The sequence below is a fragment of the Tympanuchus pallidicinctus genome, unplaced genomic scaffold (assembly GCF_026119805.1).
Source record: "Tympanuchus pallidicinctus isolate F22 unplaced genomic scaffold, pur_lepc_1.0 scaffold31, whole genome shotgun sequence".
Classification (NCBI taxonomy): Eukaryota; Metazoa; Chordata; class Aves; order Galliformes; family Phasianidae; genus Tympanuchus; species Tympanuchus pallidicinctus.
The window spans coordinates 13,489,265-13,516,644 of NW_026294749.1; the positions used below are offsets into that span (position 1 = coordinate 13,489,265).

The window sequence follows — 27,380 nt, forward strand, 5'->3', positions numbered from 1 at the left end:
TGGCCATGAAGATCAGTCCCTCTTTTTCTTCTTAGATTGATCCCTGTGTTCTTCTGTCATCTTTCTTCCACTATTACTTCTGTACCCAGCTAGTCTTTTATATTATTTGTGTTCCGATTCCTTTGTATGAGCATCACTGCCTCTAGCGCAGTGAAGGTGGTCTAGGTAGGACCTTTTTGCTGTACAAGATTGGAGCAGTTAGGAAAAAAGAAAAAAGCAAAATACGAACGAAAGCTTGAGAAATTTAAACGATCAGGATGGCTCCATTGCTCCATTGGGATTGATCTGTTCAGGTCATCCAAAGTTGTTAAACCTAATTTTAAGACTTGCTTACTGAATTGAGTAAATCAAGTAGTTATACAGGGAATATCTGCAAATTAAACACAGGATTATTTTTTGCCTCTACTATTATGTGGTATTTAGACACGTTATGCAAAATAAACAGCACCCACAGGGAGATAGTACTAGTTTCATTTCTGTCAAGAATTATTAAGGTGGAAAGTGAAATAGTTGAGATTATATGAAAGGCGCTGTAATGAAAAACAAACACCCCAAAACACTAAGGATCTACGTAGAACATTAAAATATAACTAGTTTTTAAAAGGGACAAATAATAGAAAATAGTACAAAAATTGTTCTGTGATCTGTGATTAAACCCAACGTGCACATGCATTAACATGCTACCTGATCCAACAGGAGCTGGAATAAAGGACGTGGGTAAATATGTTGCATTGTTAGTCTTGTACACCTTGGTAGTAGTTATCAGTTGTATCTCCATAACAGGACCCTTTATTTCTCACAGGTCTGAAACTTACATAAACAGGTATTGCTGTTTGTCCCATGAATATCAGATAAGTATGTTCACTGCAGGCTTTTTGTTGAGTGAAAACTCCAGTTAGCCCTGAAGCCAGACACAATGGTTAAGTACCTGTTAGTGTAATTAAACCTTTGTGTTCCCAGAGTAGTGATTGGAACATATTGTCCCCAGCTACATACCGCAAATCCAGTGACATGAGCCAGAACTATGCCAGGGAGTAATTCAGCAGTCAGCAATGCCATTTGTGCTAATGCTTGTACCCTGGCTCTGATAATTTTCTAGTATGAATGTAGCCTCAGAGACTGAATTAGCTTCAGTTAAGACCTTGTGGCCTGAAAAGTTAAAATACATAACTAAAGCAGAGCTAAACATCAATGAACTGTTTTTCTGAGGTTCACATGATTGACACGTTAGGGATCCTCGTGAATGTTTAGAGACAAGGCTGAACAAAACTGCTGAGGGGTGGTAGCAGTACCAACCAGTGGAGAAACATAGTTGTATACAGGTGTTTCTGCCGTTCTTATGAACACACTTGTTGTTCTGCAGAGCAGGATGCAAAACATCTTTTCTGAAGAAGCATTATTGTCATCAGCTTGGCTTGAATTGAAGTTGCTTGTGATCTTGTCCTTCTTCTAAGGTCAGGCAGGGCTATCACGCTCTTTTCTGTGAAACCATCACTAGTTCTGGTCCTGAGACCAGCTCAAGAGAACAGATTATAATATTACTCCTGATCAGTGCTAAGGCATGACGATGAACTCACTTCTCACATAGAAATTCCCACAGCTTGTGTTGTCTATTATGTGCACTGAGCTTGAAAGTGATACAGTACTTTGCAAGAGCATACAGGAATTCATACATTCATTTCTTTGTAAGGGGAACAGAAGGAGTTGTTCCTTGTTGGACCTCTCTAAACTCCTTACCAAGCTACTTCTGTACACCCAGCACAATGCATACAAATTGAAGTTGGTCTTCAGGGGGGTGCTGTGTAAAATAGGATGCAGCAGATGTAACGTGAAAGGTAGAACCTTTGTGTGCAGCATGCTGTACCACTGCAGCTGACAGCTCTGAAAGGTGTTGAGCTTTTCTGTGGAAGAACAACAGCAGCTTTAGATAAAAATAAATGGTAGGAGAAGAATTGAAGAAAGAGGTCAATCACAAGATGGGATAAAGGACAAAAAGTCTCATTCAATTTCTCTCCTGCCCATAGAGGATGAAGATGTGTTCTGACTTACAGTTTTCTCTCCCCCTGGCAAAGACTAGTACAGCCAGAGCTGAGCCATCCACTTTGGGCGCACTTTCAAGTTAGGCTGTGTACACATGACCATGACCATTACTTATGAGTAGAACAGGTTTTCTGTTTTGTTTTTAGTTACAAACAAAACGGAAGAGGATCTGACAAGTAAAAGGTCGGAACCACTGGTAATAGTGGAATCTGCACTAAGTTACAAAATAGACCTTTTAAGTGAACAAGTATTGACCCTCAGGCAGGTTAACAAAGGGAGGGCTAAATTCAGATGAAAGCTGAGTTGGAAAATGATTGCTCATCTGGAAATATATCTGTCTCTAGCCAATTGCTGCAGAAGCATTATGGACAGGCAGCAGAGAGGAACTGTTATAACATAGGCTCTAACTGGATATCTGACCATCAAATGACAGCCAAGCCCTAAACAGATGTGGGTTTTTTTGTTGTTGTTGTTTTGTTTTGTTTTTAATAAGATATGTGCTTACTATTAACTGTGATATTTGAACTCCAAAGTGAAATTGAAATTCTGTCATCCAATTCCTTTAAAATCTAGGAGACAAGTTCTCTTGTCTGGGCAGACGGGAGAAAAAAGCAAAACTTGGAAAACTATCTAAACCTAGGTACAGAAGCAGAATATCTGCAGTATCCTTGAAGAACAGCACACTGCAACACATTCTTTTTATTTTTTTTTTTTTTCTCAGTTGAATACATAGCTCAAAAACAAAACCACATGCTCTTGGACTGCATCTAGGCTAATTCTGTTAGATGTCAATCCTTTGAAATGTGTGTGTTGCACTTCAAAAACTCAGCTTTGGCTTGCATATTGTAGCAGTCGAAGGAGAAACTGCTCATCTCACTGTAGTTCATCCAGGCAAAGCAGTGCTCTACTGATCAGTGATGACATGTCATGTTTTGTGACAAAGGTCCTTAAACTCAATAGGTCATAAGGTCTCCTGATACCTCCTCTAACAAAGTGGGCCAGAACAGGAGTATGGAATGTCAGCAGCAAGTGAGCTAAGGGAGAAAACTAATTTACTAAATATGATAGAGGAATGCAAGATAACACAATATAATTGGAATTGAAACTAATAAATCAAATAAATGAGAGAGAAAGCATCTAAAACTGAAGGCCTTACTCTAATGCTGTAGGTGAGATGGCTAGGAAGCACACACTGCAGAGATGAGCAGAAAAAGAGCAGTCTCATGACTCCCAGTTAGTTTTATCTTTTCCTGCTGAATGGAAAACAGGAATGGAAAAACGAAGTCTTCTGGAAGCTGTAGTTTGTTCTTTCTCTTCCAAGACCAGAGCTGCAGCACTGACTCTTTAACTCCCAGTGCACTGCTTAATGTTATGGTGTGGAATGCCAATAGCAACAAAGCCATTACACCTTTCAGTAGGGCTCTGGTGCTAGTCTTGATGATATATTCATTTGCTTTAAACACAGTTGCTTACCAGAATTAGCAAATCTTCCTCAAGTGTTCTTCACCTTTGTGTTGAACTTCAAGGGTATTCAGTTTCAATAGAAACTAATTTATTTTTAAGTACTGGGTCAAATTTGTCTGTCATACACTTGAGAAACATTACTATTTCTCTGTGGTTATACCAGGAAGCATAAAGAACCTCATTGGCTCTGGTTGCAGTGACAGAGACAGTTTTTTTGAAGAGAAACCTCAGCTTCCTAACAGGTCTCTCCTATTGATTCCAGCTAGCTGCCTAGCAGGCATTTAAACACAGTGAGTGTACTTGGCATTGGGACAGCATGGGTAATACACAGTTCATGCATTAAGTTCATGTATTAAGTTGAAGAATGTACAATAGATTCTTATAGCCTGTCAATTAATGTTAGAGGGGGGAAGCAACTGTTAAGGCTTCCCTAGCACCTCACTGATGGTGTTTGACTATCTCAGTTCCCTGCTAAGCTCTATTAGCTATCCGGGATACAGAGAGAAATTAGTTCCATGAATGACTGATAGAAGCAGAATTCAGCATGTATTTATTCTGGGGACCTCCCCCTTTAGGCACTTCTCTGTGATTTCATCTCTCACCCCCCCCTGCCCTACACCTCCCCCATACACACACCATTACAATTCTAGGCAAGGAATACCCAACTCCCTATGACTGTTGGCTCAAGTTGAGGAGTAGAAGCATAAGAACTGACTTTAACTATCAGGGGTAGGGTTAGAGTTAGGGCTTGGGTTAGGGTAATTATTAATTAGTAATAATTACTGGCTGCGATCATAAATACTCACTATCCTGACTTGGAGAAGCTGAGATCTGCTTGGAAAACAATTTATTTTCCTCCTTGACTCAGAATCAAACCCTTCTGTACATCTTCCAAGTTTTCAAACTGAAGGAATTTTCCATTTCTCAAGAATGCTCAGCATTTTAGGGGAAGAGATAGACTATAAATGAATGAAATTAGTTGTTATGCATACATTTAAGGTGTAATATAAACATTTTTTTGTCTCATTAACATGTAATAATGAAAATATTGTCTTTTCAAAGAAAAAAGAAGATATGATTCAGCTGGTTTTATATGCTTTTATAGTAAATTAAAGAAATAAGGCTGGATTTCACATTTTTCTGTTACATAATAATTAGATCAGTTTAGTATAGTAAATATGATTTGGCTTCTCTTGTCTTTTGAAAGTAGCTGTCTAATAATTTAGTAGTCTATTTGTCAGCAATTTGGTGTTTCCATCCTAATCTCCAGGTTAAATCTTTAAAAATGATAATGTGATGCTTGACTACCATAGTTACTGCCAGATAAAAAAAACAAGTAAATGCTTTTTTTAAGGTACATAGTAGACAAATATTTAGGCAAGAGACTTAAGATATTATGGTGATAATGCTTGTGAGGAATAATAACATTTAATGGCTGTTCCTGTCACTGATGCTGTGATTTTATATTAATCTTTCACTGTCTGAATGCCAGAGGGGTAAATTGAGTAGAAGGAAAATTACGTATAACATAGTAAGATAACAGTGCCTAGAACCTATTGTAGAGAGACCATGACAGATATTTTTCATTCAGCCGTGTTTGGCACAACAGGAAATGACTTCCTCTAACACTAAATTAAATAAATAAAGGTCAGATGGCTTGTTTATCTGCATTTATGTGCACATTTCTGCCAGTTAAAACAGGATGTTTTCTATTAACATTGCTCCAGATTTCCTGATAACAATAGCACCAAAATAAGGACCACATTTTGTCTAGGTTCAGTCCTCCTGCATAAAACACTGTGTCTAGAATCTATGATGAAAAAAGTAGAAGTAAGATGTCAGGTTGCTAAATTCTTGTGTAAGCACCAGGATGAAATCTGTGAAATATTTTGGGAGTTAGGTATTTAGGTATTAGTATTGAGTCTCCATTGAGACTCCAAAGAGTCAAGCCCCTTTGTTCTTAAAGCTTTTTGAGAAGTCCATCCCTGTAAAATTTAACAGCATCCTCTTATTTGCTCAGTACACATGGGGCAGTATGTATATACACATGGATCAAACAGGGGAGGCAGGAAACCAGCAAAGCTAAACAAGGACCTGCAAGTCAAACTGATGAATAAGAAGTACAAGCAGTGGAAGCAGGGACATATTGCCTGTGAAGAATACAGGGATGCTCTCTGAATGTGCAGAGATGGGATCAGGAAAGCCAAGGCACACATGGAACTGAAGTTGACGAGGGATGCAAAGAATAACAAGAAGAAATTCTACAGGTATATTGGTCAAAAGACACAGGCCAAAGAGAATGTACCCTCTCTGATAAATCAGAAATAAGAACTGGCTACAAAATGCATGAAGAAGGTCAAGTACTCAAGAAGTTCTTTGCATCAGTCTTCACTGACAGTCAGGCTTCCCAAATCTCTCAAGTCCTGGAACCTTTAGGTGGGAGTAGGAGGAACAAAATAAGAGAAGAGCAAGTTTAAGACCACTTGATACTGAATGTGTACAACAAGTCAATGGGGCCTGATGACATGCAACCCAAGGTCCTGAAAGAACTGTCTGATGTGGTTGCAAAGCCACTCTGCATCATATTCAGAAAGTCATGGCTGTCAAGTAAAGTCCTTGGTGATTTGAAAAAGGGAAACATCACACCCATTTTTAAGGAAAAACGAAACTACAGGCCAGTGAGCCTCACCTCAGTGCCAGGAAACAGATCGTCCTTGGAAGTATGTTAAGGCACATGCAAGATGAGGATGTGATCTGAGACAGCTGGCATGGCTTCACCAAGGGCAGATTGTGCTTGATCAATCTGGTGGCCATCTAGGAAGGAGCAATGGCATCAGAGGACAAAAGAAGAGCAACTGGTGTCATGTACCTTGGTTTCTGCAAGACCACATCCTTATCTGTAACTTGGAGAGATAAGGATTTGAAGAGTGGATTATTTGGTGAATAAGGAATTGGCTGGATGATCACAGTCAGAGGATTGCATTCAGCAGCTCTGTGTCCAGGTGGAGGTCTGTGATGAGTGGTGTCCTCAGCAGTCCAAGTTGAGACTGGTGCTCTTCAACATCTTTATCAAAGATGTACAGTGAGATCAAGTGCACCCTCAGCAAGTTTTGAGGATGGCATGAAACCAAAAGGGATACCATCCAAAAGGACCTTAACAAGCTCAAGAAGTAGGCCCACATGAACCTAGTGAGATTCAGTGAGGCTAAGTGCAAGGTATTCTACTTGGGTTGGGACAGTCTTAGATATGAGTACAGACTGAGAGAAGAACTCATTGAGAGCAGCCCTGCAGAGAAGGATTAGCGGCCCTCATGGCCAAAAAGCTTGAAATGAGCCAGCAGTATGTTCTTGCAGCCTGGGCTGCATCAAAAGAAGGATGGCCAGCAGGGTGGGAGAGGAGATTGTTCCCTTCTACTCTTCCATTGTGAGGTCCCACGTGGAATACTGCCTCCAGGTCTGGCATCCCCAGCTCAAGAAAGATGCAGAGCAGTTGGAGTAGGTCCAGAGGAGAGCCACAAAGACGATCAGGGAGCTGGAGCACCTCTCCAATGAAGAAAGGTTGAAGGAGCCTTGCTTATTCATCCTGGAGAACAGAAGGCTCAGGGTAAACTTTATGGTGGCTTTCCAGTGCTTAAAAGTAGCTTATAATCAGAAGGGAGAACAACTTTATACTTGGTTAGATAGTGATAGAGCAAAAGGGAATGACTAAAATAAAGGAGATTTAGATTAGATATTAAAAGGATTATTGTTATTATTAATGAGAGGGTGGTGAGGCACTGGAACAGCTTGCCCAGAGAAGCTGTGGAATAGAAGTGTTGACTTCCACTCCCTGGAAATGATGAAGGCCAGGTTGATTGGGTCCCTGGGCAACCCGATCTAGTGGTTGACAAGCATGCCCATGTGAAGTCGCTTCCAATTCAAGCCAATCTATGATATATTTGAATAGTGCCTTGGATATTCAAAATCTATACCAGTGAAAAGAAGACTTAACTGCAAAGAAACAGCAGCCATGAAGGCAGGCTACTGAATCTTCCTTGTAGCCCACACCTGACTAGTGACCTTCATGAATCTTCAACTCAGAAAGACAAGAGGCTGTGAGTGAAATGTTGGCATACCTTGAACCATACGAAGGTTGAGTGGAAAGAAAAGCTTTAAGTGTGCCTCATGAACACTGAATGTTCCACCCAACTGGAACATGGTTTGTGTTAAGGTATGTTTTCTTTGGCTATTTTTTCCTGAAATGTGCAATTACAAAAAATAAAATATTTACATCATTGGAAATGAAACTTCTGTGTCAGCTTTTTCTGTCATAACATAGAATATTATGTGCAACAGATGAGTTATTTTCCCTGGGGATCAGATACAAAACTGTTTTCAATACAGAGAACAATAAACTGATTGTTACAGCTATATGCTTTCTGATCAAGAAGTTTTCCCATTTTCAGTGGTGATGCTTGTCCCATAGCTGCCAAATCTGCTGTGTGCCAGGCTTCACAGTAGTTGCTGACCATTCGGATCCCATTTGTAGTTGAACCATGCCATATTATTTTTTGGGGCCTGAAAAGTGATGTTAAAAAGTTATTTGCTGAAAAAAATCATTTTTAACATACACATATTTTAATTTAACTGCATGCCTACATATAGTGACCTTGTTCTGTTCATACTATGTAACCATTATTTTTTATTCTCCTTCTGCTTGAAGCAAAGAGTGAGTGTGAAAAGATGAAGACAGAATGCAAAGGAGGAAAAGGAGAACACAATCTGGTATCTCAGTTGTAGCCTATCTGAAGTGGAGAAGAAAGATTGCAGAAGAAAAGGGAGAATTTTTTACCACGTTTCAAGTAACTCAATGTATTGCCAATTTAAAAGACAGTAATATAAACTCACCAGAATGGATCTGTCATGACATTCCTACCATCAAAGGAGTATATTGGAACGTGAATGTTGAATTGTCCACCATTTCCATTAAATATAGATTCCCAGTTGTTGAAAAGTGTTTCTCCCTGTTAAAATTTCAGTGCAGTTTTTACAAACAAAATAAATCTGAAAACTGCATCACACCTCATTTTTATAAGACTCCTCTGTAAATCTAAAATCTTATTTTCTTTTAAAAACACTTTGGATTCTAGCTTTCACATCTCAGATTCTGCATGATGCTCCTGAATGAACTCATCTATCATCTCTGTGCAAAGACCTCTCTGATCCACACCTTTGCCTTATAGTTTCATTTCTGCCCTATTGTCACTCCAGATGTTCAGCTTGATTGAAAAATTTTGAACTCGACTATTTCATTATCACTGTGACCAAGCCAGCCACCTACCATCACATCTCCCACAGGGCTTTCTCTATTCTCAAACAACAAATCCAGGAGGGCTCCTTTTTCCGATCACTGGGGACTTTACCAGACAGCCATGATTTTTCAAATGTGATGGCGAGGAGCTCAACAACCACATCAGCCATCTCTTTCAGAATGCTAGTATGGATATCATCCAGCCCCACAGACTTAAATACACTCATTTTTATGAGGAGGTCTCACACTTGTTCTGTTGTTACAGTAAGAAGGAATCTGCTCCTCTCACCCACACCTTCAGGGTCCTGGCAGACATGGGAAGGAGCCTGACCACCAGTCAGGCTGAGGCAAAGCACTTATTGAGCACCCCAGCTTCTTCCATGTCTGAGGAAGCCCTCATTTGTAAGAGGGGGAACACTCTTCTTGATCTGTCTCCTCCTGCTTATGGACCTATAGAACCCCTTCTTGTTATTTTTCACATCCATCTCCAAGTTCAACTCTATCTGTGCCTTGGCTTTTCTGATCTTACTTCTATACATGCAGACAACATCTCTATTTTCTTTCCAGGCTACACAACCCTGCTTCCACTTCCTGTACATGTCTCTCTTTTCCCTCAGTTCAAGCTGCAGGTACTTGCTTAGCCATGCTGGTCGTCCACCTCCTCTGCTCAATTTCTTCTGCTGTTGCATACTTCTTCAAGAGCTGTAGTGCCCTTGGTTCATCCCATTTATTCCTCATACTGCATGCACTGGTATACAGGCATTTCAAATGCGCTCCCTGGAGTGGCATAGATGCCTCCCTTAACCTTGCCACCCTCACACAGTTATGTACCATCTCTTGGCTTGACCTCAGTGTTCCTAATGGTTTCCTCTTCCCTCACTGATCCTAGCTTAAAGCTCTCTCAGTCAGTCTTGCCACGTTTGGGGCCAACAGATGTTTCCCCCTTTAAGAGGTTTATCCCATCAGGCCCCAGCAAAAGACACCAAGTGTGTTTTGTGACAATGAAATCCAAAATTCTGTTGGAGGCATCATTCTTGGAGCCCAGCATGGATGACCTGCACTTGCCTGTTTCTTTTCCAGTCTCTCCCCATTAATGGGACAATTGAGGAATACATTTATCTCTCTTCCTGAGTCCTTTAGCCACCTCCCAGGGCCCTGAAATCTCTTTTGATACACCTCTGGCTTCTTGATTTGACATTGTCGGTATCCACATGAAACATCAGAAGTGGGTAATGATCTGAAGGCTGCTGATAATCCTTCTGTTTACCATCCCTGATCTGAGCCCCAGGGAGCAGCAAACTTTCCTGGGAAGAGAATTTGGTCCCTTGGAGGAGGTAGATAGTCACCCATATTCATCTATTCAGCATTTCCAATCATCATGAGTTATTTCTTTTCGTTTATTTGTCTGTTCTTCTCTGGGAGCCACCCAATACTGCAAAGATATGGTTTGTTTTCCTCAGTTTTGGAATATGTCTTTATGTGAGATCACAATTTGACTCATGTTGCAGACTTCTCCTCAGTCTTTCTCCCCAGGTTCATGGGGGTAAATCTAGAAACACTCCTAAGCATAGAATTTGCTTTTATCTTAAGAAATGAGAAGAATAGTCATTTTAGTCTACTGTGCTCTGTAGTCATACTAGAAACTAGAACATAAAAACTACATGTGAGACAAAAAAAAAAAAAAGCACTTTTCTGTGTTGATCTAAAACACATCCAGAACATGGAGCACCATGCTGTTGCTTTGTCAGCAGTCTACCTGAAGTAAGCCATTCTCACAGATTTATTTCTTTCTCCCACATGCTTTCTGACATTGAAAAAAGTAACCCTTGGTAATGCAAAGGAAATGTGAGCCTGTAACCTCATCATTACATTTTTCATCTTGGAGCCTGACTCCAAAATGTGAAGCAAAACTTTATAAAATGCAGCTTGTGTTGAAACTTGAGTGATTTGCTATTTTCCAAGATTTTGGGGCACCCAGAACTTAACATAATCTAGCAAGTACTAAGCACTTGTTTTTACCTTAAGATTGACTATTGGCAAATTGTATCGGTCTGTTTTTCTGACAACCGTGACCAGATCTTGCAAATGTGATGAGAGAAAGGCCCTATAGGTAGTCATCAAACCTGCTTGCTGGGCCTGTTGGAAACAGTGAAAATCTGCTCTCATGTCACCAGAAAATGGTAAATTTAAAGCCACCAGGTGCAGCTGGGGAAAAGAGAAGAAAACCACAATTTTAAAAGAAGTTTATAATATGAAAAATATATATATTTGAAGAAACCTAGGCCCCACCCCTTGCTAGCACAACATATAGTACCTTCCATACCATATCAAAGTTATTTGCCATCATAAGTTTGCATTTCTTAAATCTGTGCAGTATATAATAATATACTTATTTATTTTTGAACAGCTGGGAAACAGTAAAGATTATCTATATGCTCCTAAAAAATAAAATTTTTAAAAGTAGCTGGTATTTTTAAACAACAATCTTGGAGTTATCACACAAATAAAATCCCAAATCACAGAGGCCTGGAAACAAATAGTAAGAGGTGACCATTCAAAAATTGACTGTTAGCAAATACAAGTGGTAACAGACTCGAATCAAAGGGTACAAATGCAAGAACTAGTCAGTATTTTTGTTTTTACGTGTAATCCTTATTTTACTTTCCTTGACAAATATTTAAAGTATTTTAAATGAAAGCTTATATTCTACAATATCTATTTAAAAACAAGCAGCATCATAAAGACAGAAAAAATTTGAACTAATATTTTAGTGATTTAATTGTGACACAATTACTAGCTTAAAAATTAATGTGTTGCAGTTTTCTTGGTACAATCACCAAGTGAAGACCTATTCCTAACTCAAAATCTGTTGGTTTTTTTGCTTTTTTTTGTTTGTTTGCTTGTTTTTCAGATATGAAAGAAGCCAGGGAGATTAAAGTAGCCCAGGAAACCATTTGAAATTTTCTGAGATATCTAAACCAATTTTTAAAAAGGCATTTTTAACTTTCTAAAGCAAAATCTGCGAACCTGAAGATGAAATATTACACATCTCCCTACGCACACAAATTATCTTGCTTCAAAACAAAGCACACAATTGCAATACAGAACTCATACTTACTGCTGGTTTTCTGTTGTTCATGTTTGATATCGGATTCGGGACCGGAAGAGACTGAAATCCCTGTTATTTTAACACATGCAGACATATACGTTAAACATGCCACTCAGAGCAGAATTTTAGGCATTCAGTGATATTCTAAATAAAGCAAACACTGAACACTGGAGAGTCTGGAGTTGTCCTGTCTCAGAAAAATAAACCCGAATCGTGTATCCACGTACACTTTGCGTATCACAAATTTAGTCTGTCACGTAAATATGTGTTTGAATGAATGCTGTCTCAGCACCCTGATTTCAGCCTCAACAGAGTTGTTTTAGTCCACAGTGTTTGGTACGATGCTGTGTTTTGGCTTTAGGGAAGAACAATGTTCGTAAAACAGCAATGTTTTTGTTCTTGCTCAACGGTGCTGTACAAAACCAAGGACGTTTCAGTTTTCTCACCTTGTTGTGCTGTCCTGCCAGCAAGAGGGCTGGGGGACACAAGGAGCAAGGAAGGGACAGAAGCAGGACACCTGTCCTAAAGTGCCAAAGGGATAATCCATACGTATGGAATCACGAGAGGAAAACATTGAACTGAGGGGAGTTGGCTGGGGGGCTTCTACTGCTCGAGGGCAGGCTGTTCATCAGTCAGCATATTGTGAGCAATTCCACTGTGAATTACTTGTTTTGTGAGTATATGTATTATTATTGTTACTTCACTCTCTTTTCTATCTTAGTAAATAGCTTTTATCTCAACTTGTGAGTTCCACTTTTTTTTATTATCTCTCCCATCCCACTTGGACAATGTGCAGTGAGAGAAAGGCTGTGTGGTGTTAGCTGCCTCCTGGGTTAAAGCACAACACCCAGCCAGTATTGCCTTTCTAGCCTTCTCTTGCCCTTTCATTATTGCAGCAGTCAGATCAATTAATCTGCCTACGTTTCAACAAGCTGTATAAAGATGATGAAGATGTATCATGAATAAAGGGCTATAAACTTATACAGAAAGCCTTCTTTTCAGAGGTACTTTTCTGAAATTCCTTGGCAGGAACCACAGCTTGATACAACTGACTTCAGTGTTATGAAACAGAACACTGATTTTCTTTTTTAGTAGGCAGTCTTATTTGTCCTGCTTTTTATAGAGGATGCTTTGTCTCTGTCATGTTTGGATTTGCAGAATATAATGTAAAAATCTAATGGCTGGCCAGCATGAACTAGTTTGCAAGCTTGTTTAGTGGTATTTTGAAATGACAGCTCTCAGTAGAAGATCGTGTTATGCAGGAGCCTGCAACTTCTGCCAAGTGTATCACCTGTTTTCACACATTTAGACTCAGTTTTTCACAGTCCAATATTTTATACTTACATAACTTGATACAGCTGGAGGAGGAAGGCTCTCATCAGGGACAGGAATTAGCTCACTTAGCTGATAGAACACAAAAGGAAAAACAAAGAAAAAAGTATCAGTAGTAGCTGCTGAACTAAAAAAATATAGAATATTTCCATACATACTTCTCCATCCCTGTAAAAATATCCACAATTCTATTTTGAGTAAGAGAGCTGGAAAGGATAGGACATAGTGCAATAGTACCTGCAATTTTCTCCATCCATTTCGAACACGGATAAAAACATCGCTGGTTTCTCTAAGATAGATTAGTGTACCTTCTGTTACCAAATGAACCTTTTCCAACATACTGTCAATGTTTTGAAATGTTGTAACCTGCCAAACAGCAAAACAAACATTTTGCAAGTTAAATATAATTACATCATTAAATATATATCTATATCTATATATTATATACCAATATATATATATCATTAAATATAATTACATCATTTCATACAAAAAACTTCAATAACAAAGACACACTTTGGCATATTGACATAGTCATTCTGTTGATTTGAACAGAACTATACCAGTAGTCCAACAAGGACAAGTGAAAGGTCCTGCGCATGGCTCAGGGCAATCCCAAGCACTGACACAGACTGGGCAGAGAATGGCTCGAGAGCAACTCAAGGAGAAGGATTTGGGGGTGTTCATTGATGAGACATTCAACATGGGCTGGCAGTGTGTGTTTGCAGCCCAGAATGCCAATTGCATACCGGGTTGCATCAAGGGAAGCATGACTTGAAGGTCAAGGAATTTATTCTACCCTTTTACTCTGCTCTTGTGAGTCCCCATCAGGAGTATTGCATCCAGTTCTGGGGCCCTCAACACAAGAAGGACATGGAGCTGTTGGAGCAGGTTCAGGTGAGGCCACAGAGACGATCAGAGAGCTGGAGCAGCTCCCCTGTAAGTATAGATGAGAGAGCTTGTGATCTTCAGCCTGTAGAAGAGAAGGCTCTGGAGGGACCTTATAGTGGCCTTCCAGTACCTAAAGGGGGCCTACAGGAAAGCTGGGGAGTAACTTTTTGTAAGAGCATGTAGCAACAGATGAGGGGAAATGGTTTTAAACTGGAAGGAGGTAGGTTTAGGCTAGCTATTAGGAAGAAATTCTTTACTGTGAGGCTGGTGAGACACTGGAACAGGTTGCCCAGAGAGGTTGTGAATGCCCCCACCCTGGAAGTGTTTCAAGGCCAGACTGGATGGGACTTTGGTCTAGCAGGAGGTGCCTCTGCCTATAGCAAGGGGATTGGAACTAGATGATCTTACAGGTCCCTTCCAACCCAAACCATGCTATGATTCTATGAATAGGACAAGAGGAAGCAGTTTGGAGTTGCATGAGGGTAGATTTAGTTTGAATATCAGAATTTTTTTTTTTCCACTTAAACAAGTTGCGAATCTTTGGAATAGGTTGCCTAACAATGTTTCATCCCTGAAAGTATTGAGAAGATGTGTAGATGTGCTCCTTAGGGATGTGTTTTAATGATAGACTTGGCAGTGCTAGGTAAATGCTTGGACTTGGTGATTTAGAAGTCTTTTCCATCCTCCATGATTGCCTGATTCTATTAATGCTTTATGAATCATGCAGATGTTACTAGCAATTTGCATACTGATTTTTTTAATGTTGATTTTGACCTAACTGGGCTTCTAGCTCCTAGTCTATGATCACATTTCTCTACCTTGAGGCACCAGTCTTTAAACATTTGTTTCTCCCCTCTTCTTAAAATATTATAAGAATTGTCAGGTTTTGAATTTCCATGAGAAAAAACAGAAGAGAGACAATACTATGGTGCAAAAGCATTTACATTCTCATTAGTTTATTATATGTGATAGGTGATCTGAAAACCTGATCATTTATTAGTGCATTCCCAAATGATTGCCAAAGGTATGCAGGTAATCTGAACTTCTGACATAGCATGAGAATGTGGAAAAGATAAAAAATGGCAGTGAAACCTGTGCAGGTTTGAATCTTAAATGAATATTAAAAACATTTAAAAATTTAGAAATCAACAAGACATATGTTGTCATTTTTGCTTCATGGATACCTGGGATACAATTCTGATTTGAGTCATCTAGTAACAAAAGGAAACAATTTCAGTGTATCTTCTGGCACAACAATTTTTAGATTTCTTAGGGAAAATCACAGTTTTTATCTTATAATCAAATAAATTAAATTGCTGAATTGCTGAATTGCTGGAACAGCTGCCCAGAGAGGCTGTGGATGCCCCATCCATCCCTGGAGGCGTTCAAGGCCAGGTTGGATGGGGCCCTGGGCAGCCTGGTCTAGTATTAGGTGTGGAGGTTGGAGGCCCTCCCTGAAGCTGGTGGGTTGGAATTGATGATCCTTGAGGTCCCTTCCAAGCCAAGCCATTCTATGAGTCTGTGATTCTATGAATGTGAGGTTGTTTGCTTCATATTTTTCCATATTGCCAAACTCTTTTGGAGTTATTTCTTTGAACTTGGAATGCGCACACCTTTCCATTACTTACTTCCATTACTCCATCACATCGCATTGCATTTCTCCAAACAGGAAATGAACAGACTACTCTCATTGCCTTTCCCAGCTGTATGGATTTTTTTTTTTTTTTTTAAAATTAAGAGGTTCAGAAAAAAAGGAAAAAATATAATAAAAACACAGGACTGAGCTTTCCCTCCTCTATGACTGCTAATAATGGCCATCAATAGAAATTGAAAAACAAGTTTCAATAGCAAAATTCCATCTTTCGTCATCTTACCAGATTCCTGGTTACAGGTGACCCTGGTTCTCCAGGAGGACCTGGTGGTCCAGGCATTGTGGCTGCTAAAACACAACAAAAATATGGCACATGTTGAAGGTCATCTGTTTTGAGAGTGAGTGAACGACAGAAAGAAAGCACTTGGCAGTGTTGCCTTGGAGTAGTGAAAAATTAAAATGGCCGTAGTCCATACATAGCCAAGTTCTGAACAGCTGTGTTCAAGTCAACTACTACTAGAAAATGCATTCTAAAGATATTTATTAAGATATTTATTTATTTCTTTAAAGTAATAGTGAAACTTAAGTCTTTTCCCTGTTCTTTGCAAAGGTTAAATTAACAGATTGGAATATGTTGTGGGCATTCTGCAAATAAAGATCAACTTGAATTGAACACTCATCTGCTTAAAGATAAGCAGCTCTTACCCATGTAGACTTTGAAAGTCATTTTATCCTTTGCTGTAAAAGTAAACAAAACCAAACTTTTTATGAGATTAAAAAAAAATCACAATTGTAAGTTCAGCTTATGTTTGAAAGCAACATATTATTCTTTGGTGGTATGAACTTGAAGCTCTAGGAGTGCAATCCACAGCACAAATTACCTAGCATCCCTCTCTACTCCAGTACTAAATTTTTTTCACCTTGAACTGAAAGTCAGTGCTTTCTAGGGTAAAAATTACAGGGAGGAAGCAAAGTAATATTTAAAAGACTGAAAGCAAGAATACTGTGTGAATGCATGTTATGACAACGGCACTTTGAAGTTGCTTGGAATAAAGAGCTTCCACATTCCCTCGTGAGAATCATGGCAAATCCCAGAGAAGTCAGCAGTAGTATCTAGACAGATCTTACATTAACCACAAATAGAAACTCCTTATGTGGAGGAAAAGAAAGACAAAAGTGGAAGCAACAAAACAGGTCCAGGGGTATCCACGGGAGTACATTAGTATACTTGTGGGAGTGAAGGTAAAAGGCTCAACAAAAAATACAATTAGAAACAGAAAGTTGTGATATGAGCTGGTATGACACAGAAGAAAGAGAATAATTGGTGGATTGCTGTCAAACGATGAGGATTGCTTTGAAAGTAATGTTCTTATTTTATATGTTGTCCTGAGACATTATAAGTGGATGCTGGTGGTAGAGGTTGAACCTTCCCACCAAAATTCCATTAAATTTGGTTGCTGTATGAAAAGTGGCAGCAAAAGGGCAGTCTGACAAAATGATGCCTGATGTAAAAGTGTGTAGGAGGCAGAAATGTGTGACTGAATTCCTCCCTGCATAAAAAAATTGCAGTCAGTGACATTCATTGACACTTGCTGAATGTTTAGACCTAAAAGTGGATGTTAGTACAGTGAGGCAGTGGGTGATGTTTCAGCAGTGGCACCAAGGACATGACAGACAGCCATGTTCCAGATGGCAATGCACAGCTGTCACTCCATAAAATGAAGTGTGTCTCAATCAGCTAATCCATGCAAATAGGTGGATTATGACCAGGAAAATGTATATGGAGCTGAATATTGGCTTCAGTGCATTAGAAATGACGTTGGCAACATTGGAATATTGCAGTTTGTACCATTGTCCCATGAACGTTCACATGGGGAAAAGAAAACACCATATGCAAGCCTCTCAGGACCTATTGAACCAGTTACAGATTGAAGGTGACAGTTTCCTGGAATGCACTGGTTACTGGTTACTGGCAACAAGATGTGGTGTCACCACTACGAGCTGGAGTCACAACGGCAGACCGTGGAGTGGTGACATGTGAATTCTGCCTGTAAGAAGTTAAAGATGCAGCCCTTATCAGGTAAAGTAATGTGTAATGGCATTTGGGATAGGAAAGTGATGATTCTTCTGGATTTCCTGGAAGCCAGACAAACCATCAACTGTGACCACTGTGATTCTGACTAAGCTGAAGGCTCAAACTTCCAGAGTCAGGCCAGAGAAGAATACGACCTTTCTCTTGCAACGTGATAATGCCAGGACTCAGATGAGTTTGAAGACTGTGGAGCACTCTGCCTATCCTGTCTGGACTGTCCTATCATTCCCACCACATAGTTTGGATTTGGAGCCTTCTGACTTCCATCTGTTCAAGTTGACGAAAGATGTACTCTATGGGCAACATTTTCCTAGCAACAATGCCATCATAGTAGCTGTGAAACAGTGGTCACCTCTGCTGGTGCAGATTTTCCTGAGCATGCCATGCAGGTTTTTGTTCATCACTGGCAAAAATGTGATAATGGTGACTATGTTGAAAAATGGTGTTTTGTAGCTGAGAATTTGCTCTATCAATGAGTTATTGTTCTGTCTGTATCTGTTGTAGTTACCAAGGAAATAAATAGGCATTACTTTCAGAGTGACCTATGTATCTGAGCATGGAGAAGTTCCAGCTAGTGTTCAGCATGCTTGTGAATCTGTTTTATGAAATAAGCACAAACACCTGCAAGGTTCAGCTCTTAGCCACTTCCCAACTCCTACTATGATGGGCACTTCCAAAGTCTCCAGCTGCTCTTAGCTATTCAAATAGTTCCACAATCCCAAATGTGGACAGAACTGCTCTTCAGAGCTGAAGGAGAAATGGAGGAATGTAGAAATGTTCTTTGAGCCACACTTAGGAGAAATTTGGCTGCACACATCCAGTTGTTCTCCTTGCAATGACTTAACTCTGCTCATCCACAGGTTACTGAATAATTTGGAACCAAATGGACCGAAGGAGAGTATCATGGTTTTATGATTTTTGGTTATTGGAATTCCACATCATAACATCATGTAGTCTACTGGGAGTTAAAGAGTCAACGCTCCAGTTCCAGGTGCCTGTCACAGAAGAGAAGAACAACTACATACCCCAGAGGACTTTCACTGCTCTATTATTGCTTCCACTCAGAGGGAAAGATAAAAACAGTTCACAGACCACAAGCCCTCCCTTTCCCTTTTTGACCATCCGGCTCGTCTCTGTTGCGGGTGCTGTATTACTTCTGCTTACTTAGAGTAAGGCCTTTGGTTTTTGGACACTCTCTCTCATTTTATTTGTTTTATTAGCTTCAATTCTAATTATAATGTATTATATTGTATTATAGTGTGTAATCTTACATTCTGTTATCTCATTTAGTAAATTAGTTTCTTTCCCCTCAGATCATCCCCATTGTATTGTTTTTAGGCCCATCTCCCTACCCTTTCCCCTTTTCCCCTTTTTCCCTTTCCAGGGTTTTCCCCCCACACTGGTAGTCACAGAACTGGGCCAAATCAGCCCTTAAACCATTGACAGAGAGGAATGGAAGATAAGCTAAAGGAGAATAAATATTCTGCCTTCATAATTTTCAAAGGATTGGGAACAGTGATTTTGAGTGAGAGTGGAGCTATGGATTCTGCCTCCCCTGCAAATACCTGCATTAAGATAAAATGAGCATACTGAACATCTGCTTTTTTGTATCTCTTCACTCTGAAGTAGTTTGATAATCTGAATAGAACAGCCCAAGATTTAAAATATTGATTGTTCAGTCAGTAAAAGCTAGCCCTACCAACAATGCTGCATTCTAGAATTTGTTTTTTACTGAATTAGAACTTCTGAATTGGGAGACTGCAATTCCATACCAATAAATCAAACTCTAGTGTTCAAATTTTATTTTTTGGTGAAGCTTTGAGAAACGTTGAAATTTCCTTTCACACATAGAACAATCTATGTTCTGAGGATTCTCCAGAGCAATTCCTTCGTACCAATGGCAGGGAGAGGGGGCTCATTTCTCATTAGCATTCAAAGCTACAGATAAGAAATTCCTCATTCCCCACATCACAGTAAGAGCTTTAAAAGTGATGACTAGGTGCCTTAAAGATACTAAATAAACAAACACCTGTCTTCATGACATTTAGTAAAAGTATCCATCCATCAGTGTGCTGCCAAAAGAAGCTTCTTACAAAGCAAAGAGGAAGATGCATAGAAGGATGATGGAGACTAGCAGATAAGCTAAAGTGAAAGAGATGGAATGCAAACACACATATATATATTTGTCTGACTAGCCAATATTCAGAAGTACTTGGTGTAAATTACGTGAGGAAAGATCTAAAGGCCTCTGTGAACTTTATGGATGCCAAGATTATGTCCATTTTATTATCATCAGAGGCTAATACATAGGTACATGCCTATGTTCCAGTGTTGAACATAGCAAGGATTACTTCTTCCTCACACATTCAGAGGATGAACATTGCTGGCAGACACTCCATCCATAACGTTCAGTGAATGACAGTTTGAAAGCCTCGCCTTGTCTTTGGGAGCTGCATAAACCAGTCTAATTTCTGGATTGTTCTGGAGAGAACAAACTGGGAACACAGGGATCGGCTTCCCAAACCAACATACTGAAAGTACAGATATTGCTGAAAGCAGTCTGATCATTAGGTCTCAGAAACAGGTCTTTATTAAGTAAGCCAACCCAAACGTTAGGCAAGACAAATCTGCATTATAATCTTTCTACACAGTTAACAGTGCTGTTAGTATGCTTCCTTCCTTCAGCTAATATTAGGGAATGCTTTCTGCTGGAGTTTCCTGACAGAGGAACAAGGGTCTCTCACTGATGGCTGATCCTCTGGCTTTACACTTGATGTGATGTCAGTGGAGCCAGGATCCTGTCCATCAGAACCTAGTCTAAGCACTGGACATTAACAGTATGAGGCTTGTGACTAGCAGACCTGTGACCCAAAATGAATCAGAAGTGTTACTGTCTTGAACTCTGACAGTTGATATAAAGCCATGCATACCTTTAATGCAAATATGAGGGAACCTCCAGCACCATCTCATTAACAAAGCTTATGTTATGCATTAGTGCTCCCTTAGCACTAGTCAAGGAAAACTGAGTGTAGAGTTGTTCCTTTTGTGTTTTCAGTTCAAATTCACTCTCCCTACAGAAAAAAAAGCAGCATTCAGGAAAGTGGGGAGCAACCTGATTCAAGAATGGAGAGTAGACAGGTAGATGGAAGAATACATACAAAAAGAAAAGAGTGTGTGGGGGATATGTAAGTGTGCATATGTGCTCACATACATAATGAAAGGCAAAATCACTCCCTCTCACCTGATCCATATATTGCAGGGGGTCCTGGTGGGCCTGGTGGGCCAGGGGGTCCAATTTTTCCATAACCTGGTAAACCAGGTAAGCCAGGCAACCCTGGAGGTCCTCTGGGTCCAACAACTGAATCCCCTTTAGGTCCCTATTAATGATAAAAAGTATTTGTTTGACTGTATCAATGTCTGTTATGGTATGCTCCACAACTCTGTCCTGAGCTTCCTCCTTCATCCTGGTCATTATGCCCAAGGCCTTGCTCATGCAGTGAGGTGCAAAAGCCCCTGACCTCAGAACTGATAACAATCAAGGTATCACTGGAGACTGCAGTACTGTCTCAAACTGGGTGCTCAAAGAAATGAGAGCAGAGCCCTGGTTCAACAGATGCCAAATCTATGGCTATGAAGCAATCATCTTACTTCATAAGCAAGGAGACCAAGAGCCCCTTTAAGCTCTCCTAGCTCTTCAGCTAGCTGCACATCAGGATGTCCTCTTGAGTGGCAGTGCTTCTCCAGGTTGTTTATCCTTGCGCAGAGGTCCCTTACGCCTAGACATGGTGATGTCTTCTGACACAGACCCTCAGTTCATAGTTTTAAGCTGCAGCACTTTCACTGAGATTCAATTTTAGATCAATTGTGCAACCCCAACCTCTACGCAGCAAATTGTCAGCAGCCATTTTAAACCTTGTTGAAATCACTGCCTTCATTGTTTAAATTACTGCATCTGTTTTATATCAATAAGTATCTTCCTGCTTCTCTTGTGACTGAAATGTATACCACTGTAGTTTCCATCTGTGATGATATCAGTGTTGCAGGTCCTTCATCTCTGATGGCAATATTTTCTGACGGCAGGCAACCACACCACTTTTTCTAAGTTGTAAGCATTTTTTTTTCCAAAGAGCCATGGAAACTGAAAAATGTACTCATATATTAAACTAGATTCAAGACATGAAATTTCAGACTAGATAGCTTTCTGATAGTTCTTGCATGGTTGTATCTATTTCCTTGGTTTGCATTGCTATCGATAGCATGTATCTATATACTGATACAGTTGTGTTAGCAGCTGAGCATAGCATCTATTTCTCAAAGCAAATCAATTCAATTCACAATAGTGAAGTTTCTGTGTTTATGCCTAATGGAACTCTGCCTTATTGAGCTAGTGGTTAGCATATAAGTATGCATATAATTCTTAATACCATCTGATGCTTGTCTCTATTAGTGCCCTCTAAATTAAAACAATTTGTATTCACAAATATTTATATTATACAACTTGTGTATCTTACAACTAATCCTGGTCTTCCAGGTGGTCCAGGTGGTCCTGTCAGGTAAAAACCTCCATTTGGTTCTCCTTTTTCTCCTTTTTCACCATTGTCTCCTTTTTCACCCTTTAAAGATAAAATAGTATAAAACATTCAGCTGAAGCAAGATCAGAATCTCATGCACTAATCTTTTAAAGTTATCTAAGTTATCTGAAAATTCTAAGCTTAATAAAGAAGAGCATCTGCTTAACATCTTTTTGACACCACTTCCTTCTTCCATGATATGGAATAAAAAGGAACACTCCCTCTATTGAAGCTGCAGGAATTTCTTAGTGTATAGAATAGGGGAGGTGGGACCTAGGTGGAAACAGAGGAAAGTGCCTCTGTTGCTGTTTCCTGCTATTTTACCTAGCAAAACCTTGTTCCGTGCTGTAGCTGGAGGCAAAAATAAAAAAAGAAAAAGAAAAAAAAAGAAAAAGGAAATCGGAAGAAACATAAAAGCCATGTTTGTTGTTTTTCTCCCCCACTGAGGAAAAAGCAATTTAAGATTGATATGAAATTCTCAATTTAAAGGAATCCTATAAAGTGATAATGACAGCACATAGGATAACACAAAAGGACAGGGGAATACACCAAGATAATGGAAGAGACACCACAGAAAACTGCAGACACTTCGAACTGTGTCTCTTCTATTGTCCTACTTCATTAAAAGCTTAATTAACTGCTAACTGGAGAACAGTGACAGATAAAAAGTATTTAAATTCTAGATTTGTGCAAAACGAGCCACAGCAATTGTAGGTTCTGCTGCACATTATTTCCTTTTCTTTGTCTGCCCTTTTTTTGTTTCCTTTCAATTTTTTGGTGTCTACTTTTGTTCACCCTTCTGGGAAACAAACCTGTAGATAGAAGCAGTGAAGGTCAAAGCAAGCAGGTAGCTGGAGAAAGCCAATAGAGATGTCCGTACGTAGCTCCCCCTCCGACTTCTTTTTCAGTTTCCCAGTAAGCAAAACTATAAAGGTTTCTTTGTGGCATGGAATTTTGTAGAGTTAAGAATGATACGAAACCGTGTCTGTAGCTTTACAGCTTTAGCTACTACTTTATTACATCGATTAATCCATGCATACATGGGACCTTCTATGTCAGTCATAGAAATGTCTTCTGTGCACTCGGCCAAGCAGAAACAAAATCTGAATACAAGGTGGCACTAGGAGTCTTTCAAGAAAACTGACAGTACAGTTATGAATAATAGCTTTTTTTTTTTCCTAACTAAATGATTGATTAACTTGATTCTACTTTTTTTGTATCTTTTACTGATAAATAGCAGCCTTGTTCACTTAAAACTGTGTTGTATATGTATTCATTTTTTGTCATCAACACAGTCATGTGAAAAGAGGATCAGAGAGAGACTAAGTGCATCTTGTATGAATATGATTTCTTGTAGGAGATTTCAGGAGACAAGCATCAAGAAGCAGAAATGTGTTTTCCATCACTCTAAATTATTTTATTCAGTGTGCTGGAAAGATAATTAGTATTAAACAGAACTGAATTTCTTTTTGAATGTTGACAGTTGCTACCTTTGTTTAAAGAAGCCCATTAGAAAATGTATGTCTCTTACATGAATTGTCACGAAAACAAAAGCATTAATTATGGCAAATGACTGGTACCAATCTTTGTTAGATAACAGTGAATTGTGGCTCACTTTAATACCTCTGGGAAGGCAAAAAGCCTCATTAATATATTTTTTAAGAAGTTATTTTTATATATTACTGACAACTACTGTTTCTATCTTCATAATAAACTTGTCTCTGCAGCTGGATTTTAATAAATTAACATAATTTATGATTCCTAATCTAGTTATCTGTTTTATATATTTCACCGTAATATACTATTTCATGCTTAATACGTTATAAAGAATACTTTTAAAAAGCTTAAAGAACTCAAATATAAACGGGATAAGATTACCTTTATGCTATTAATAAAGTGGCTGAAATATGATGGAGGTAGAGGTGGACCTGAAAAATGGAGAAAATACAGAAAAGTGTGATAATTATCTGTCATTTCCTCTTCAAAAGCACTGCTCTGGGTATTTCTGACTTAGAAGTTTAATGGAAAATGATTCACAATATCAATATGAACATTTAAATCTCCCATTGCTAGTTTTGCTTCCTAACAAAGCCAGGTTTACACGCCTGGTCTTGTCTGTTACTCCAACTTAACTTTTGAACCTTGTTGTAGATTGCACTCAAATTTGAAAGCAAAGATGTCTCAAAGATGAAAAGTTCCTAGTTTTCAAATAAATGTCAGCTGGGTGTTGGATGAAAGAGAGGCCTCCAAATTAACTCTGCTAGCAGAAACCAAGAGACAAGGAAAGTCTTCTACATGTTTTGCCAGCAGTGGGGCAGCCAGTCTGTCCGTGCTCAGTTATGAATTAGTTACAGTTGTGCTATCTTTCATGGAAGGACAGTTCCATAGCCAACAACAGAAAGACCCAGGGTTACTGCTCTGCTGCTGATCATAGAATAGCTGACATTTTTCCTGCAACCAAAATTAGTAGCAGTATCAATGATTATACCAGCTCATCGTCAACAGTAGTCCTGCAATGCTGTTAAGCCAGCACAAAAAAATATAAAAAGCCTTTAAATGTTCTCTATTCGGCAGATACTTGGAAAATGACATCTTTTTCCAGGTGCCCATTACAGCTACAGACATTTTCTTCAAACGCATTCTGAACTTTGGGCCCTAGACTGTTCCAGCCACAGATCTGAGATCTCAGTATTTAATCTTAGATGCAGTTAATCATGTAGACAGTGGATACATTGCTACTTCGACTAAATGTATTGCTGCTAGTGCAGCTATTTTGATTTTATTTCAACCTACACACCTCTTACAGATAGGTGACTGAAACATGGCATCTCTGCTCTGGGTACTTACTATGCCTGCATCTCTATAAGGAGTAGCAAAATAGAGTGCAGCCTGCCTTTTATCCAGGCATTTTGTGTTGGCTTCATAGTTTTGCATGGAATCTATTAATAGAGTTTGTTTGTAAAGTCAGAATGATGACATTCTGGGAAAGCAATAGACAAATCCATTGAATGAACAGTTGGAGGAGTTCAGGAAGCTATTCTCATTGCTGTGACTACAGACAGTTCAGTGGGAGGCCCTTCAGTTATCTGCCCTCGGAAAAAAATTCAGACATTTCCTGTACTTTAATCATGTTCTACTATTCTGCAATTTCTAGCTCGTGAATTTCCAATGTCAGAGCTTATGTGGATATCTGTGACACCTAGAGAAGTTATTTGTATGAAAGAATAATTTAGCAACTGCAGCAATGGGCAAGAAATATACAGGAAAATTTTTAGAGAAGAAATAGGATTGGTCTTAATTGGTAAGTAAATGAATAAATATGGGTTTTTTTAGGAGAAAGATAGAGGCAAGACAATTTAAACAGAATTACTGTTTTGTCTATCTTTAATAAGATAGCAGCTTTACAACAAAATCATAAGCATCATGATTTCTTTCTTGAGTACCTAAGTCATCAGGTATGGAAAAAAAAAACCACAACTGTAGGCATTAAATTGCATTAAATACAAAGCCTGGGAATGAACAGAAATGTAGATTGTGAATAAACTTGCACAGCAGAGGAAATGTTCTTAATTTCTGTATAGGAATGTTTCTTGCTCTTTCTTTTTCCGAATTTATTAATGACTAGGTAGTACTAACTTCTATTTCAAAGCACTGGATATTGACCAGTAAAGATTAATAAGAACAGGACACGAAAACAGATTCGATTAGATGTCCTCTTAAAAATAAAGAAATCCAAAGAGATGTCCTTTTAAAAATAAACAAAATGTCTTCAGTCAAGTGAATTGTGGCTTTAGAACAAGTTACAGTTTTGTATTAATTACGACCACATTAGAGGACAAGTATTATAAATCCAGTACAGACGCTTCTTTATAGAGAATATTTTTGATACCATTACATGCTTTTTGTTCTGGACTCCTTAAACAAGAAACTAGGTATAAGTCTTCAAATAGGCAAAGCTGTAGTGGTAAATACCAAAGTACTTTGCTGAACTGCTTTTTAAGTTAAACACATGCCTTTACAGGGTGCCAATGACAGATTTAATGTACCTGGTGGTCCTGGAGCACCTCTGTTTCCCTTTTCTCCTTTTAAGTCCACTGAACTGTGCAGACTCCAGCAATCTCCATTTCCTTTAGCCCCTGCAATAAAAGCATCACAAAGAAGCAAAATTAATGAGAACTTTCAAGCAGCAGAGACTAGAGTAGTGACACCCAAACCATTTAAAGTAAGAGCAGATTTTCCTGCAGGATGTCACTTCTGGTCTCTATATGCTTGTCTCACTCTCCTCATGAACGCTGAACAGCTACCTGATTGTCCTTCCTTGCTTATCAACCCCAACAAGTGCAAAATGATCCTTCCCTTACAAATCAGTCTTTTGGTCTGCCTGAACACCTAGCCTATGATCCACTGAATAAGCGTGTTCTCTCTGCATTTGTAAATTTAATGGGACAAGAGCAGAAATGATTCTTGAAATTAAGGTTTCATATTTGATAACAAATCTGTTATCAATCTGTTATCATGTCTCTGTAATACAGAAGATATCAATGTGGTATCTGTAACTATGAATGTCAAAAATATTACACCTTATTGCTCCCTTACATCATAAAAGCATTATTAATGAAGGAAAGATTCTCTGAGATCAGAAAAGCTTTTCTCATCATGTTCCTTCCAGGTGAGCTGAGGATAGAGTTATACGCAAATACATCTGGATAAACTTTTTTTTTTTCTAGGCATTGTTCAGCTTTCATTCAACCTTACTCTATTAAAGATCTTGGCAAACTGACTCCTAGTATTTAGATTTCTTCCATCTTACTTCTTTTCTTTCTGCTTTAGTAATTGTCAATATATTTACAAAATTCATGTAAAACATCTTTCTGCCACAATAACATCGTGTAGCTGCTTTCTTTGGGCAGAAATGCCTTTTCCAGTTTAAGGTGAGGTGATCCTATTCTGAGTGATGAGCAGGAAGGGCACTGAAGTATGATGGCAAGGAGGTACAGGAC

At 39.0% G+C, this 27,380-nt stretch overlaps 1 protein-coding gene across 1 annotated transcript in view; it reads right to left on the minus strand.

The window, feature by feature from the left end:
- Window positions 1-4,334: 4,334 nt before the first annotated feature.
- Window positions 4,335-27,380, minus strand: part of COL15A1 (collagen type XV alpha 1 chain) — a 104,930-nt gene continuing 81,884 nt past the window's right edge. The window contains exons 26-36 of the mRNA XM_052697730.1: window positions 26,427-26,516; window positions 24,259-24,308; window positions 22,321-22,422; window positions 21,051-21,186; window positions 16,001-16,065; window positions 13,473-13,601; window positions 13,248-13,307; window positions 11,913-11,972; window positions 10,814-10,999; window positions 8,392-8,507; window positions 4,335-8,061 (exon numbers count right to left, since the gene is read on the minus strand). Of these exons, the coding sequence (XP_052553690.1) occupies window positions 7,845-8,061; window positions 8,392-8,507; window positions 10,814-10,999; window positions 11,913-11,972; window positions 13,248-13,307; window positions 13,473-13,601; window positions 16,001-16,065; window positions 21,051-21,186; window positions 22,321-22,422; window positions 24,259-24,308; window positions 26,427-26,516 (1,211 nt within the window). The 3' untranslated portion in view covers window positions 4,335-7,844. The remainder of the gene's footprint in view (window positions 8,062-8,391; window positions 8,508-10,813; window positions 11,000-11,912; window positions 11,973-13,247; window positions 13,308-13,472; window positions 13,602-16,000; window positions 16,066-21,050; window positions 21,187-22,320; window positions 22,423-24,258; window positions 24,309-26,426; window positions 26,517-27,380) is intronic.